The 18121-nt window shown below is 35.8% G+C and overlaps 1 protein-coding gene across 1 annotated transcript in view; it reads right to left on the reverse strand.

Moving 5' to 3' along the window:
• Positions 1-1203: 1203 nt before the first annotated feature.
• LOC107194820 (hemicentin-2-like) overlaps positions 1204-18121 on the reverse strand; it is a 51522-nt gene continuing 34604 nt past the window's right edge. Inside the window, exons 3-9 of the mRNA XM_015584523.1 lie at positions 16815-17129; positions 15901-16052; positions 15661-15805; positions 14249-14542; positions 13259-13648; positions 11653-11973; positions 1204-1745 (exon numbers count right to left, since the gene is read on the reverse strand). Coding sequence (XP_015440009.1) covers positions 1204-1745; positions 11653-11973; positions 13259-13648; positions 14249-14542; positions 15661-15805; positions 15901-16052; positions 16815-17129 — 2159 coding nt within the window. The remainder of the gene's footprint in view (positions 1746-11652; positions 11974-13258; positions 13649-14248; positions 14543-15660; positions 15806-15900; positions 16053-16814; positions 17130-18121) is intronic.

The following is an 18121-nucleotide window of genomic DNA, read 5'->3' on the forward strand; positions in this document are numbered from 1 at the left end:
CTTCAGTTTACGTATAAACTTGATATTATGTATATTGTAAAAAGAAAATATTATACAGTATATGCTGACATTTAAAAGTTTGGAAAATTGTTTATTTTCTCGATAAATAAAGTAATTTAATCAACAACTTAATAGAACAAAAATTAACGGAAAGTGAAATTTAAAATAGATATTTTAGTTTTCGTAGAAAGTAACAAAAGAAATGGCGTGATATGTACAATGGTAGAAGAGGACATTACAAAAGGATGTGTAAGATAAAACGCATCTTAATATATTATTAAAGGTATAATGTAAGTATTCCTTAACACAATATGCAAAGGATATGAAAATTTCTATATTATTAAATTATAATTAGATCAACACTTACCCGTATATTAACAACTGAGTCTGGAAGGTTTCTTCTCAAGTGCAAACAAATTTCAACCTAATTTATTAAACAATCATGTTTATTATCCGTATATACAAACGTTTACATACACATTACATGATTCGACGATTGAATCAATCACAAAACATGGTAATACGTCAACGAGCGAAACGCGTTTATTTTCGCAGTACATCAAACTTTCTTACGTCAAACACGAAACCACAGAGTGTACGAGAGCTTCCGAGGGGTATAAGAATATTCACGGAAGGAGACTTATTTTCTATGTACAAACAACGCAACTTGAATCCGCCGTGATTGCGAAGGAAACCGTCCTTTGTCCGATGTTCATTTTACATTTAAGTACGGTGACTTAATCTAGGTGAAAAATAAGAGCAAATCTTTGATAGTTCGGTAGGGAATCTTAAGACTACTTATTGTCTATTTACAAACGTCTTTCATCGTATCCGACGCGTTTGGCATATGTTGACGGATCCACGTGGGAGAATATAAACAACCGCCATTGATTCTTCCAATTCTTCCAATTAATCCGGAAACCTAACCAGATCCATCAGTACTGGGATAATTTCATCGAACATAATACTTCGCATTCCTTGTGTCTCAAACATTTTCTGCCTCGCGAGGTTTATTATTTTCTGATAATTTCATTCATCGAGGCTATGTTAACGAACAGAATCGAATTAACAGAATTATCAGGTCTCTATGAAACTGTCAGTATCGAAATTCCGTAGTCGATCGTAGAAGAGAATACAAAAATTTGTCCGTTTAACCAGCGTCGATCGCGACGCTGAAGAAGCTAGCGAATCAATACCGTTAGTCTATATACAACTTTCTTGAACTCGCGAACTTCTCGTGTAAATATCGAGTGTGCGATGAACCGGGAGCGTGCTCGGTCGCATCGGACTCAGACTTTTTTCCACTTTCTCCACGCATCCGTTCGGATAGATCCAGGTGTCTTTTGTATGCAAAACCGAGGAGGGTGACGGATAATCGAGGTCCTCCAGGCGGCTGAAATCCTTCGTCCTCTCCGGCTTCGTGGACCCGTAATTCGGCTCGAATATATCCGGTCTCTTGTCCACTTTATTTGGGATCACATCCGGATCGTCGTCGGGCATATCGGCGAACATCTGACTCTTGACCTCGTCCCTGGAATCTTTGTTAATCGGCGCTACTATCGCCCCATCTTCTTTGCTCCTGTACTGGACGACTTCGGTCTGCGCCTTCATCGTCTGAGCCGGATGGGTACGACGATACAAGGTCAAAGTTATCCCGAAAATCAGAATGCACACGGCCGTTATCCCGCCAGCGAAACAAGCGACGAAGAGGCTGTAGTCCGTGCTCTCGCTCACAGTTCCGCGACCTGGGGACAAAGGAAGACGTGACTCACGTGGAGACGATCGTTACTGGGTCCAAGAGTTAGAGGTCTTACAACTGGAAACGGGAGGGCTTTGTTAGATTCGTAACGAGGCTTTAAAAGTACAAGATCTGATCAAAAAGTTCCGGAACATTATGTATAAAACGTTTATTATTAATCTTAACAGTAATTTGTAGGATTACTATGAAGATAATTTCCCAATAACCTAACCAAAAACTTTGTAAGCGGACACCGGAATCTAGTCTAGCTCCTTCTGTGATTTCTTAATTATTGTCTTTCACATGGCAAAACTTCGCGGTTTTAGAACGCGTTTAAGGCAAGGAAAGATAAAAATTTTTTTAAATTAATCTTCAATAGGGACTAACCATGGGTCTATGGTTAGTGTTAACTATACGTGCCCTGACGCGAGGCCCTCGGTAAGATTCGATTGTTTTCCATTACTGGAGCAGTTACAATAGTTATGCGACTCGTGGATCGACGTATTAAGTGTATCGAATAATAATACAAATAGTTTTCTCTTATAAGCTGCGTATCAATTTTACTCAAATATGAAACCGTTTGCTGTTTCATCTTTACAATCCTAACCATAGATCCGCATTTCGTCCCCAGTTATTACTTTTAAAGTTTCATGCTCCTCCCGCGCCTTAAACGGCAGTTAAAATGATGACGTTTTGCCACACGAGACGCACTAATTAAGAAATTACAAGAGGAGCTATTCTTGGAAAATTGAAGAAACAGACTTCAAAGGTTTAAAAAATACAGAAGGAGATTATTTTCATTGTGAACCTATGGAATTATCATTAAGTTTAATAATAATTGGTTTATACATAAAGTCCCCGATCTTTTTGATCAGAGTTTGTACTTACGATTCATAGGGACTGGATGCTAAAGATGGACTCTCTGATAGTGGTTGATCAAAAAATGAATGTAGTTTCTCTTCTAGATTGCGGGTAATTATGCAAACTCAGATTCTCGTGGAATAATATTTAATCTTTTGAGCAGAAATTAAATTGAAACCTACTTCCTTAGTTAATGGTTTTATTAATTGAAAAAGGAGAAGTCTCTGTTGAACTCAATAGACTTGTGCGCTGTCGAGTCTGATAAGCGGGCATTTAGCGTTGAAGGGACGAACCCACGGTATCGTAGCAGCGGCAGTGAACGCTAAAACTAATCTAATGGAACGTGTAGTAAAAATTAATACCACAGTCAAATTTTATTAGGAAGTGTTTCCTTCACTATCTGACATAGTAAGCACATCCAATACAAATCTTAAATAGTTACATTACTAAACCTACAAAAAATACAAGATAACTGCTGGGTTGTTCAACAATAAATTTGGTTCTGTTAGAGCACTTTATTTCAGCTATCTTCATGCTCACGAAATTGAGATCAATAACTCGTTGACGAATCCGTGTCGATTTAAATGCATTTAATCCGACTGCAATGAATCACTACATAATTCTCCGTACTATGTAGTATAAAAACTTGGAATATCCTGTATTATTGATTCAACCGCTTCAGTGCTTAATACTTTCCTTCCCATAAATCATGTATTTTATGATAACCGAACTGTCTTACTTCTATGGTTACTGATTTAATTATGTTGTATATGACGAAAGGGATATATGTGTTAATCATATTATCTAGCTTCATGGAAAACTTCCTTACAGTGGGGGACAAAAGTATTCGTACACCCTTCAAAACGGAACAACTTTTTTAAAATTGATCCAAATGACTTGAGTTCTTTTGTGATGTTAGAAACATTAGTTTACTAAATGATGTGTAAACAAAATTTGAAAAAGTTACAATTGGTCCGAATTGCAAAGAAAATGATAAAGGTTGCTTTTTTATACCTACGTTCAGTACAGTAAAGAGAATTCACTACTTATAATTAAACACTATTAAATTATATTACAATAATAATTAGTTGTAACACTTCAGTATTGCCCAAATAACATTTAACAAATGTAGTTCTGTACAATGTACACGACAATGTAACTAAACTAGGAAATTTCACAATCCTTTAAATGAGAGTAAGTAGGAATATTGTCTTTTATTGTTTACAAAGCAGAGTCTAGCATCATAAAACGTAGTAAATTAAAAATGAAAATAAATATTCAGTGAGTAGTCATACGAAACTACTTCATAAATAACCACATTAACGAAAAGGAAGGAAACATACAACCTCCTATAGTTTCTTTACGTACACTAAATATACTCGATGTTACGAATTACAAGTTTGTTCAGTAAATTAGAGGCTTCAAAATTACGGAACTTCTATCTTATAAAGGGGTACTACCAATTGAAAAATAATTCAGAATCCTTGTAATTTCTTGATGAAGAACCGTGATTTTAATTAACCAGCAATTAGAGCAATTAGAGTTATCGGAATTGTTGGAATTACAGACTATTCTCATGCGAGATACGGTATTAGCAACTGAAGTTTAATTCTCACAGACTACCTCACTCTCTGTCTTCCTTTTCAAATTGGAACGATGAGTCAAACCCTGTCTTTGCCAGAACAAGGATTCAAACAGACGACGACAACATTGTCTGTACGGAGAGGGAGGCATTTCAAACGTGTCTCGTAAACGAGATTCGTTCTTTCCCTCTATTTATTGGATCACGAAGGAAACGTAAAGAACTTCCGTTAGCAAAGATTAAGAAGGAACGAGGAGACTAGACCACTGACGACGATAGCCAAACCTTTTGGCATTCAGAAAACGCCTTGGTTCGTTAGCCAACGAACATTCCACGTGTACATGCTGTCCTCTGTGCGCACTTGTACAGACGTAGGTATACATAACTATTTCCAGACGAAAGTACACAAGATAATTTGATTTATATACAAGTAATGTTTACAGGCAATTTGTGATTGCGAGAAACAGTTTCTAATACTTTGGTTAAAGTTTAAATGAAATTAGAGAAGAAGTTTAGGGGTTCGTAAAGCACAGAATAATGTACTTATGGGTAAATATGGATTTTAAGGTAATAGAATGATTAAAAAATGGATTTTTCATTTTTTTGGGTACACTCGAAAGCACTGTCAGAAATTTACATAGCTTTTAATTCTGTGGATAAAAAAGAAACACCTATTAACAGCGCCGAATTAGATTTAAAAGACATTTTATATAATATAATTGTGCGAAGTATGAAAAGCCTAAAATATAGTTGTAAAATATTGTTTTGTTACAAACAAATTATATTTTGGCAATTTGTTACCACCGTATTATTCTACATAAAAAACCGCAAACATCGTCCATTAGAAGTTTTCATGTATCTCTTCTGATTTTCCAGATAGTACTTTCGGGTCGAAACTTCGAGGGGTGGTTTCACCCCTTGAAGTCGCGTCTCAGCCGATAAAAAAAAATACGTATCCCTTATTTTTGACTGCTTAACAGACATACGAAGTTTCATCAAAGTAAGTTGGCCAAAAAGTACGTGAACTTTTGACGGTAGTTGTTTTCAAGCACTATGAAACGCAACTGCCTTTAATTTACAATTTTGTATTTTAAATTTTCACTAGAAAGTTTAGAGATTGGGTTTGTTTTATAAATTTTCGGCACATTCTGTTGTTCTATTTCGGAAAAATTCTATTTCGCAAATCTGTAAAAATATATGCAATGTTTATAAATAGAATGCATATGTCAGAAGTGGTTTGCGAAGTTTCGTTCCGGGGATTTTTCACTCCAAGATGCACCACGCTCTGGCCAACCACACAAGATTCATAATGACCAAGTGAAGTGTTTAATCGGTGATAATCTTGGTTACACAACGCGGGGAATTGCACATATTCTCCACGTATCGAAATCAAACGTAGAAAACTGGTTCCATCAACTAGACTACGTCATTCTGCTTAAAAACTGTACAAACTTTTTCGTCAACCCAATATATCTACGATATTATAATACAGACTATCAGAAAACTAGAAAAAAACCGAATCTACATAGCAGTCAAAAGTATTAATTATTAAATACGCACCAACTTTTTCAATTCAAACACCATTAGCAATCCAACGAAATAATCGTTGATTTAACATAGATAAATGAAACAGAATCGATTTTATTGAAAACATAAAAACATTCCTCCACTCGCGCGTAATAATCGTAAACGACGGGACATGACACGGACACGCTAAAAACTGTTGAATCGATTTCGAAGGGATTTGAAAAAATTAGGATAACGCTGTAGATAGTCCGGTGCACACAGCACACACCGCCAACGTCAGTACCGGCCAGATGCATTCACACCAAAGATTCAGGATGAGCTCGTGTCGCGTCATGCTCGGTACGCACGCGTGCACACACATATACACATGCGCGCGCGCACAGCCACCTAGGGATTCGTGCGCAAACGTTTCCACACACAGCGGAACTGTCCACGGATTGGCATGAATAAACCATGAGGATGGAAATTAAAGGCGATACATGCATCTCGAATGAGACAGCAGCGAGGATAGGGACTCGGTCTTTATGGGATTTTAATTCAGGGTCCGCGGAAGGAGGATACAAAGAAATGTATCGTATAAAAGAAGGTAGTTCGGTGAAAAGGAACCTGAAGTTAGCATGGATATTCGTATAATTGTGCCTCTAAAATGGGGCTGGAAAATGTTCCCGACATGATGCTACATATCGTTGAACTCGTGCCATGATATCATATATTTAACATACACTTCCGATCATAAGTCATCGGACATTTAATATTAGATTAACTTTCGCACGGCGAACTCTGAGTCCAATTGTACTCATACACTATGGTCCACAAGTACCAGGGCACAGTACACTGTCGATTTTAGAATGTAACGATATTTCCATGAATAAAAACGTTTCTGCTGCTAGTTACCGAATTGAATAGTTGGTTGATTTAACAATATTACCTGCCTTCCTATCATTAATTCTTCTTCAGAACTTGAGTTCGCAATCTCCTGCACTGTTAAACTGAAACTGATTCTAATCAAGCTTTTTCGTTTTACATGACTGATATTCGTCCAAACTTCTAAAAGTTTAATAGAAGTTAGAAAAAGGCAGCTTCTTCCTTTTAGCCATAGTATTTTTATCGATGCTATTTGTTAATAAATTAATTTTTAGTTTTAGGTTTATTAGTTTTGCAGGAAAGCACTTATAATATATGTGGGATGAATGGTTCGTTGTGCGTGCGTGCGTGCGTGCAGGCGACCGGATCATGTTGCGACGGACCGGCGCCGGTATGTTTGGGAAACTCGAGTGACTGGGAAGATGTGAACGAAGAGTGTTTAGAATTGAGCGATAGGGAAGTGTATGTTTTTACGAATGTAAGCTATGGATGCGAGATACAGAGTGCAAGCGAGACGAATGCAAGGGGGTGAAAGAGTATGTATATGAGGCGTGGAAGTTCGACGGGGCAGTCAGTCGCGGCCGGTTGGAAAGAAAGTGCATCACGGTGCGTTTTGGGAGAGCGAGCGTTTAAACCTGTTAACCTATTAACCTATTAACTAAAATACACTAATATAATAAGTAAAGCGTCTAAAATCAATCACCCCATTCCTCGAGAATCCTACATATATAATATTTAATATTATAAGTATTTCTGTCCAAACTAGTAATTCTGTCTTATGGATACTCTTTTGCCCGCCGATCAGAGAAATAACACGTACGTTCTTCTATAACAATTCAATATATTCACTTTTGGTAAGATAAAGTTATAAAAATCAATAAAGACAGTTCTGATAAAAAATATTTATAAATAGTCATGGAATAGTTCACAGAATTGCATCGTCATATAACTGTCCGGATTCCGGATACTTCTGGACGGTAGTTTATGTATAGTGTAGAGATCGTAAGTTGCCGAGTACGTACACTACAACTCGCTAGCGTTATCGCTCCATCCCAGTATATCTCGATGTGTTTTCTTCGCGTTCTTCGTCACGCAATAGTCTTGTGGATGTCATAAACTTATTGTTAGCCAACACCGACAATTCACGTGACTAGATGTGGTCCAGCTAATTTCATTTCTCGGCAGGTTAAGATCTCTGAATACTACATATGTAGTATCGGTCGTATAACACAGGGTGCAGCAAAGTTTGTGGTATTATACAAACGAGAACAGGGTGATTCCTAATGCAAAAATTCGTTAAGCTTGAATTATGTTAGGTCGTTGCACATGAAATCACCGATTTGACTGATACGTATACTTAACGTTACTTTTATGAGAAAAAATTATTTTATGAGATTCGCTTTTTATTGCAAAATCACACAGTACTCGTTTCATGGTACTATCTAGCATGGCAATACAATCATAGATATATACGTTAAATACTAAGGTTATTTAAGATAGAGAATAAATCTGCATCTGCTAACATTTATTTCGGTACTTGAAATAAATTTACCAGGCGGTAGGAGGCCTTTCTCTTACGCCACTTTTTCCCCTAGCGGAAGTTGACTTTGCTCGTGGGTGTACGTCAGCGCAGCTATATCAGCATCAAACTTGTATAAAATGATTACATTTCAAGTATACTCACTGAAACTTTATTACTTCTGAGAAGTGATCGAAACCCATGAAATGAAACTTGATTATCGAAATTGACTCGGATTCGTAAATACATATTGAACCTGACCCCACCCCTAAATAGGACTCGGCTAACGTGTCTGTTCATTGCACTCCGTTTCTACTTAGTACCACCACAAATAGACACGTTCATGAAATCTTAAATGAAATATTTGTATTTCATATTTTCGACTTATTTTTTCACGTAGAATCACTTTCTACCCTGTTATACCAGCAGTTACATGACACCACGTATATCCTTCAATTTATACCATATCTTTATTTACTACCTTTTTTACAACTTCTCATTTTTGAATTAACTTCATTGTACTAACTGTATACAACTTCAATTATTTGACCTAAAGAAACTCTTCAACCTGCAAGTTTTTTTTTTATACGTAATATTCTAACGATCTAAAGAAAAACTCATCATGGGTCAAAGTTTAATTCATTGGGTAGATGCTGTAAAACTTTTCAGTTGATGCAGTGTAATTTCTTTACAAGCTTGATGGAACGCAATAAAAATGGACTTTGTGCTTGTTCATACATTTCGTTAGTATTTTCCACAATCCATGTATGTTTTACATTGTTAATTCTTAACATTACTAAGTTTGCTATCGAGTAATATGTGAATACATACGAATAGTTTGCATGTATAAATATGCTAATGACAGGCAGTGTGTACCTACGTACATCAGTAAATATGTTTCAAAACATTTCCCGAGAACTTAAACAATAAAAATAATATCAGTTATGTTATGTTATGAAACGAATACCATCTGGAAGAATGTGTTTTCGAAACGACCCCAAAAAATAACATTCAATATCGATGAGGTATAAAAAATAATTCAACATCATGGTATTATGTTGCACTATAACATTAACTAGAATAAAAATACACCGATAAAAATAGATAACATCGAACCTAAATAATGCATTAATATGAATACAATAGGTACAGGGCGTAAATAAAATAACGAATACTGTTTTATTACTGTTCACACGATTTTGCATAGACGAAAATGTATTAAAGAATTTACCGTAAGATTATATGTAATCTTAAAAATTACAGGTAGATTTCGTTAATCTCTTTGTATTCTAGTCGGCGAGAGAACTTACAAAAATTGCTAAAATATTTGCACAATTCGACTTAGACTCTGGACTAACCTATGCAGCATCTTATAATAAATATGTAAAATTTAAGCATAGAACTAGAATTATTTATCAAATAAAGAATTTGTTATCTGGCAATTCTGATTGCTGTTCGAACTCTTGTTACTTTTGACTTTAATAAATTAATTTTCTTTGAGGATATATCTATGTACGTATACAGTAATTGATTTTTTCCTGATTAGAAATTACAGGATAAAATGCAAATCATAGAGACTTAGTAAACACGACACGAACACTATTTTACAAATAATGCATGTACCTATTAGAATGAATAGAAATTTCTTCATTTTAATGTTACGTGCAATTTTCTTATACATAAACGCCAAACGTAAATCATTTTCTGAGTTGTAACGTAAGCCTTTATTAATATTAATTAATTCATATTAGGTTTCTTGAACAAAATCACGCAAGTATCCGTTTTGTCACAGGTAGTATGTTAAGCTACCAAAAATAACTTCAGTTGAAAAGAATTAGTCAGGAATTAAGAGGATTTCTTATAGGCCCAATACAATTCCAACTGAGCAAACTGAAACCGTTAATTAAGTCTGCTTCCTATGCTTACACTTTCATTATACATGTATTCAAACACTGCCCTTGTTCCGACAAAATATGCAACATCTATTACATTTATTCATCCGCCCTGGTTACGATACGTTTCATATTTATGAACAGTGTTACAAATTTAGTACAGAGAATAATTAGTGTATATGTATAGGCAGGGTGGTCCACGCAACTTGCACACCTTAAATAACTTCTACAGTATGTATTGTAAGATAAAAGTTTTTACACAAAAGTTGCATGGTTTGGAGGGATACATTATGTAGTGCATATAAATTTTTATAGGTGTAGGCGTTTCGGAGATTTCAAGGTCAATTTCGTTATTTTAAAGTGATTGCTATATTTTGTATGCCAAAATATCGAAGAGTGTTAATTCTGAGTAAAACAGTACGACCTTTATTGGCTCTAAACCTAATATTAATTAACGAATAATTTCACCTTGTTTCTTGAAAATTTACTGTGTGTAATATCAAGTAGGAGATTCAATATCAGCAAAGATTTCCGCGAGGCAACGATGTTTACGTGACAATGATTTTAACAATTAAATTAACAATATGTTAAATTGACTTTATTTATACATAGTAACAAGGACTAATGAAATACCGTGGTACCTAACAGCAGGATGGAATGAGGAAAGATACAGAAGCGAGGTTTAGGTTAGGGAATGAGATAAGAGAAGGGTGGTACTGGCAATAGGAAGAAGAGAGGAGGTGCAGAATAGGTGGAAAGGGAATGGAATCGTGGGAATACGTGTTAGACAGATGTGTAGGGCGAGAGAAAGAGGAAAAATAAAGAAGCAAAAGCGTATAAGGAATATTGGACGAAAGAGGTAGGGGAGAGAAGTGGATGAAGAGATTAGAGAAAAGTATAAAAGAGGAGGAAAATAGGGAAACTGAGATAAAAGGAAGAGGTGAAGGAGAAGGGGGAAGTCAAAGGAATGAAGAGAGAATGAATGAATGAATGGAATGAGTGAGAGAGAGAAATGGAATAAGTAAAGAGTACGTGTAAATAAATATATAGAATAAGATGAGAATAAGTGTAAATATAAACAGATAGAATAAGATTAGATAAGGAACAGTGGAAAGTAGACAGAGGAGACAATGTAAAAAAGAAAGTATGTAACCGTATATCCCTTAGGGAACAAATATATGAATACATACATATTTATACATAGTAAGAACTAATTTAACCTGTAAATCGTGTATCAAATTTATATACTGTTTGTCATTGAACTCGTTCGCAAAGTGAAAGAGACAAAAGGAAATATTTCATTTTTCCCTTACGTATAGAAAGTTTGGTTTCAAAGTCTGCAATCAGTTTATAATTTTTTTGTTTAACTTTAGAATGATCAGTATTGAGAAAAGTAGTATTCTTTCTAAATTTGAATTCAATAAGAATATTTCATTTTCCCCGACTTATTTACTTCGTGACTTATCTTTCACTTTGCTCAAGGTTTCTCTACTAAATTTACCCACCTTTGTTTAGTATAATGTTAATGAAACTTATTTACACATGCATAATTATGCTGTATATAAATTTTTACATGCGTAGAACGTGGAAGATGCGTGACTGAATACGGTTTTCCATCAAGCACGATCTTCTTTGAAGTGACAAGAATGTATTTTAAAAAGAAACTCACCATCGGTAGTGTACATGGCGACTCCTTTGAGCGTGACCGGCTCGAGGACGACAGGATCGCTTCGTCCCTTAGCATTGACAGCGTACAAATGAAGTCTGTAGTTACGACCAGGCTCCAGACCAGGAACCTCGAAAACCGGACCTGATGAGCTGGATCTCTCTGTGTGGTTCAAGTAGACGGTGTTGACATGATAAACGTTCTCTTCGCTGTAGACTTCGAGCTCGTAATTAGTCAAGGGCAGACCGCCATCGAATCCCTCAGAGCATCTGACGATCAACCAATCTGCGTCCCGCGAGTCGGTGGCTTTAAAATCCTCAAGACCTGTTTCGTACAAAAAAGCGAAGCAAATTTGAGAGAGCTCGTTGGATGACGGTGCATTCATATGCTTCGAAATGGCGGAAATTGAGACAATCGAAACTATTAGCTCCACGAGTCAATAACTATATACATATAGTATATGCATAGTATATGCAAAAATGATGGCAGGTTTTCGTTAAAATTTGTGTGAACGGCACGTTGCTTGTCGTCGTAATCGCTGAGGACGGAAAACTTTTTCGCTTAAGTTACCGCTATGGATCGATGGACTCTGTTGATTGATATGTGGCGTAATTAATTGTAAGTTATAATTGTAATTCCTCAGTGACGCCAAATTGAATAATGCAGCAGAGCTATTTTTGAGCATAAATTATTACACACAGCGATGACTTTCGCCGAACGCACATATGCATCCATAGGACTAAAAGGGTTAATATTGAGCAATTTCTACAAGATCTCTCACTCACAATAGCTTCCCTTCTTTACTATAACTTTCGCCATCTTTGTAACCAAAGTTGAATTCCCCATCAATAAAATAAAATAAGACCGTAACGCCAAGTTAAATGTGACGGCCATGAATATATGCAGATTTTCTTTAAAAAACAACTTATTTTATATAATACATAATTTATAATCTCTGAAATTAATGCATAGCTATAGAGATAGGTATACCACATAGAGAATTTCGAGGTTAGAAAGCATTCGAAATGCGTCAAAATGACGTGTCCCGTAAACCTAGTGTTAAAGAGCGTCTTGCAGTTTTATTGCTATCGAGTTATCTTCACTCGATCTGACTCCGTGTAACCACATTTGTTCTTCTCCTACTTGAAATCCGAAATGAAAGAATGCCAGTTCAGTGCAATGATGAAAATTTAAATCGTTTTAACCGTCCTTCTCTCTGCTATTTTGAAACAGTATCGATGCTCTATAATTAGTAACTATGACATTTATAAGAAAAAGATACATAATAACGCAAAGAAAATCTCGATAAACCGTAAATTAAAATAATTTCATCACAAAGAAAACGGAACAAGTAATAGTAATCTATCGTTTAATGGGTCATTTCGAGTAAAGAGACCTGGCTCTAATGCGCCTAATTTCACGACCGTTTTCAGGCGCGATTGATCACCACTTTTCGTAGGTCACAACAGGAAACAAGCTGTTGAACGTGATATACGTATCGACCGTACACCGTTATTCTCGATGATGTTCCAACGATAAGGGTATAGTTGGTGCAATTTATGTCAGAAGGAGGGTTTTCGTGGTGTAGGCAGTTTTGAGTGACGCTTACCCATTCGATTCGCATAGGGTCCGGTTGACTGTAGAGCCGTGCAGTTCTGAAGGGGATACGGCTTCCCGGCCACGATGATCTGAAAAAGACAGGGCGTCTTTTGCACCCCTATCCGGTTTTTGGCCCAGCAGGCGACCGTCCCGTAGTCCATGTCATTCTCCGGCGTGTAATTTAGTCTGGACCCATGCCAATGGCTTGTGATCCGAGTCAGAGGCTTCACCTGCGTGAATCTATTGGACGGCACGCTCATCAGTTCCCCCGAATTGTTGAACGTCCAGTGAAAAGTCGTCGGTGGCGGTTTCGATTGTACTCCGCAGACCAGCGATATCGTCTCGTGCTTTAAGGCGCCGACCACTTGAGTGGAAGAGCCGTCCTTGCAGATCGGTGCGTCTGTAAATGCGACAGGAAACGGCTTGAACTGCAAACCCAATGTAACATCTGATCCGAAACGAATTTTCAATTTTTGTTTTCACCTCCCGTTCGATATTCAATAATATAACAGTTCACTTAGAAACGTGGTTAAAAATTTAAATTATCATTTTTTATAATGTTGATCTTTCGAATTGTATTCGAAAATATAAAATCCTTTGGACGAGATAAAAACATTTCGTGTATTGCTAACGAAACATGTCATGACCTTTTTCTCTGATTGTGCAGAAAGAATTTGAAGAGGGCAGATATTAACTTGAAAGCCAATTCAAGATTATGAAGTATGTGTAAGGTTCTTAATAGATTTCTTATTTGCATTAGAATTTTTTAAACAGTTCTGTTATAGGAAAATGACGAATGAAAGAGTTGTTTCTTTCCTGTCTACGAAGAATGTAATTTACTTTCATTTAGTTCACTTTAGACTATGTAAATTAATTATGTTTTAAAGATATCGTAACAGTTGTTATGTTTTTTCATGTTCTTGTTGCGGTATCTAGTGCTTGAATAATATACCTACATTTATGTAAAATTGATAGAAAATTTAGAATATTCGTTACTCACACATTATCTCGAGTTTCACTGGTCTGCTGGCGGATTTTCCTTCGATATTGGTCGCCGTGCAAGAATATTCGCCGGCGGAATTTCTAGTCACGTTTTGCAAAACGAGAGATTGCCCGCTGGGAAGAAAAATTCCAGCGATCGCGTTCTGATGCAATTCTTTGCCATCCTTGAACCATGCAAGCTTGTATGCCTTCGGATTGGCTTGAACGTCGCATTCGAAATAGACATCGTCGCCTTCGTTTATATGGTTTGCCCTTAAACTCGAACCTAGCTTGATTGTCACTATTGGTGAATCTAAATATAGTAGGTTCAGTGAATATACCGTACCGGACGAAGCTATAACAACTTGAGCTTCATAATTCTTTGAAGATTAATTTGTTTAGCATTTTTTATATTAATCGAGCAAGCGTCTGGATTTCCTTAAACGTTATTTTTTTAAATATTAATGATTTTAATAAAATCCATGTACTTTGTTAATTAATAGAGAAAATACTTACGAAATGGATCTTCAAAGAATTATTGTCGTCAAGTTGTTATAATGTTGTGCAATAGATACTGTACCTGGAACAAAAATACTGTAGAATCTCTTTAATGTCAAGTGAATAGCATGATTGGCAGAAATGATTGAGATGTCATTACAGCATTATGAGCAAATTAGAATTTGTCATTTGAATAACAATGCAAATGTTCCAAAGATGTCTCAGGTTGCTGTTCTGCATATGTATGTAAGCTTTACGTCTAATTTTAAAATAGTTGTTCATGTGTACTGTTGCTGTGACATATTCATCTCTCGACATCAATTAATGAATTCGATCAATTGATTCTTTTTCTTTTATTGCTCAAAGTGACTATTCAATTTATACAAAACATTAAAGAGTAAATAAAGTATTTACATGAAAGAATCTAAATAATCTCTGTTTAATACTGTGTTATGAATACAGTTTCCTGCATACTTTAAGTGCATAATGTTTGACGTGAACTTGGAATTAAGCGAAACTCAGCTTTTTGTACTTAGGATGTCGAGCCTTCACCGTGTGTATACGAGTCTAGTATTTATCTTACATTAAGTTAGTGTTTAGAAACCCTATATTGTATTATGAAAATATACTAAATTTTTCAAATTGAAAAAAAGACCAACTTTTTAAAATTATTAGAATATTAACTTGTTAAATAACCTAGAAGAATAAATGAAACATGCAAAATAGAAGAACGGGTGTGCATTTAGTGTGCACGACAGCTAAAAGAGTATTGTAATGATTTATTATTTAGGTTCAGACGGAAGTGTAAAATATGTCGATTTCTAAAAACAAAACAAACTTCACGTGATTTTCTAATGGAAGACAGTAACGATATTTATTTCAAACTAGAGAGTTTGATTTAAATTAACAAGGAAATAACGTTGCAACACTCACAATGGACTTGCAGACGCCATCTGTCTTCTAATGCGCTATCAGGTACAACTGAATTCTCAGCCCGACATGTCAAATCCTTTCCGTCGTCCTCCATAGTCGGTACATAACTCAACACACTTCTCGTAATGTTTGGACTATCTGCAAACTGCGAAGAACTCAGAATCTAAGCTCGTGGGCACTTCAAACGCACACCTCAATAATCACACACAAGGACTGCAGATTCAAAAGTATTATACTCACATTTCTGGCCATATCTTTCACCTGATGGCTGCCTTTCCACCAGGTGATCACTGCCTCTGGCCTAGAGCCAGAACTGACGCATTCGATTTCGTACGTTTTTAGTGCCGACAAATGTATTTCCTTGTTCGTAATATTTACTACCAACGGTTTCACTGCAATTGAAGGGTTATTTTTGCGTGAGTTTAAGAGTATTGTTCTATTTGAAACACATTCTACATTTGTACCACATCAGAAAAATATTAAAAAGCTAGTAGGTCCTATTTAACGTATTCTCCGGCAAAAAGTAAACTTTGCGAAATTAAAAAATAAATAAAATGAAATAAAAATTATTGACCACTTCAGGGCATGGATGAAAGTTTTAAAAATGGGCAAGAATATATCGTTGTCTATGATAGTATGCTCATTACACATTACAAAAGACAATTTTATCCCAACAAGCAAGTATTATTGTAATCAGAAATAGAGTTCGACATAGAATTTATGGTTTTCAGGAAGTCATGTCGTAAATTTACCTAAGTTATGATTCATAAGAATAATTCGTCCAGCTTTAAATTATTTATTAAAAATATTTCACCACTAATTTCATATGGATCAACTTTTAAATATGTCTGAAGACAAAACGCAATGATTTCAACAGCATCATTATTGTCATCTTTATTTTGTCTGCCCCAATTTAACGGGTTATCACATACGAATGCCAAATGAGTGTCAACTAGCAGTTTTCAGACAAACAAAGTTACTGAATTTTTGTACATGCATACCAAGATATTTTGTTAATTCTTGACAAAAGTGCTCGGCCTTTAGTGAAAGTTACTCATGAAACTAGCAGGTTGTCATAGTGTCAATACATTACTTTTAACAAAACTAAACTATTTGAGGATGCAGTAAATAAACTGAACCAGCTTCTTACTTACAGTTAACATCTAAAATGACCTCGGCTGTCAATGGAGAGATGAGTTGCGTATTGGTGGCCCGGCAAATTAGCCTAGCCCTGAGGAAGTCCCTAGTCACTTTCGTGACACCAAGCCGATTTATCGTATTGTCCCCGTGTTCCAGCGTGTACGTATCGTCCAGTATTTCCCCGTCGATGTACCATGTGACCTTCGGCGGTGGTGAACCCCCTATTACTTCGCACAGTAAGGACAAGTCGCTACCCTCGTTGAAGGGCTGCAGTATCTTAGCCAAACTTCTAGCAGCGCCGGTATAAATCACAGGCTTGTCTGGTGGCACTGTCATGAAAATGAATTTATGTGAGTCATGTATAGTAGGAGCGTTTTAAAACTCTTTTCAAGCATTTCGCTGCTGTATCCTACTTTTCACGAAAAATTCATTAACCATACATATTCATTGTAGCTGTTTTATTACTCTGCATCACTTTAAGAAGAGAAAAAGGTCTTTACAATTAGTGAGAAGTTCTGAAGCACTTTGAGCCGTATTGAGTATACAGGGTGTCTCAAGTCTCAGCTAACTTGATAACCTCGAATCGCTTCGGATATGATACGATACTTAAAACTCTTAAAAGTCTTGTTTCAGATAAAAAATGTCCTCTGGGACATCTTGCAGTAGAAGTCGTGTTCAAATTGTTTCACAATGAAGGTATTGTATGCCAAAATTCTGAAACGAATGACTACCAGGCGTTGATAATTTTAAGCTGGTAGATTCAACGGGACATTTCACAATATCTAGTAGAGTATTTGAGAATCTTTCCCAGAAATTCATTACAGCGCGATCTACATTAGTTTACATATTTGTTATCTTTATCACTTACCATATCCTTCGACTTTCAAGAGAGTTATACTTAATTGTCTGCTGACATTTAAACCAACAACAAAAAAATCCTAGTCGAAATCACAATACATTTTAAGATTGACTGAATTTAATTAATCCATTGACAATAATTTGATAAAGATAAGATAATTTGATAAGAAATGAAGAAATTTTCCTTTTATGTTAAGGAGTTCAAATAGTGGGTACACGTTGTACAGAACTACTCTGAAATTTCAGATGATTGAAATTTGTGGTAAGGATATTCTATGCAATACAGTATTTATCTTTTAATTTTAATACTTATTTTTAAAATCAACTTTTCTTGAAAGGTATAACACGACAAGGAAAAAATTCAATCTATTGTGAGGATTAATATCAATTATTCCTGACTAGAATTTTTTTATTTTCACGAACTTCAGACCACCCCACTGTGGACTGGGAGGCCCGAAAAACT

The sequence above is a fragment of the Dufourea novaeangliae genome, unplaced genomic scaffold (assembly GCF_001272555.1).
Source record: "Dufourea novaeangliae isolate 0120121106 unplaced genomic scaffold, ASM127255v1 scaffold8, whole genome shotgun sequence".
In the NCBI taxonomy this organism is placed as follows: Eukaryota; Metazoa; Arthropoda; class Insecta; order Hymenoptera; family Halictidae; genus Dufourea; species Dufourea novaeangliae.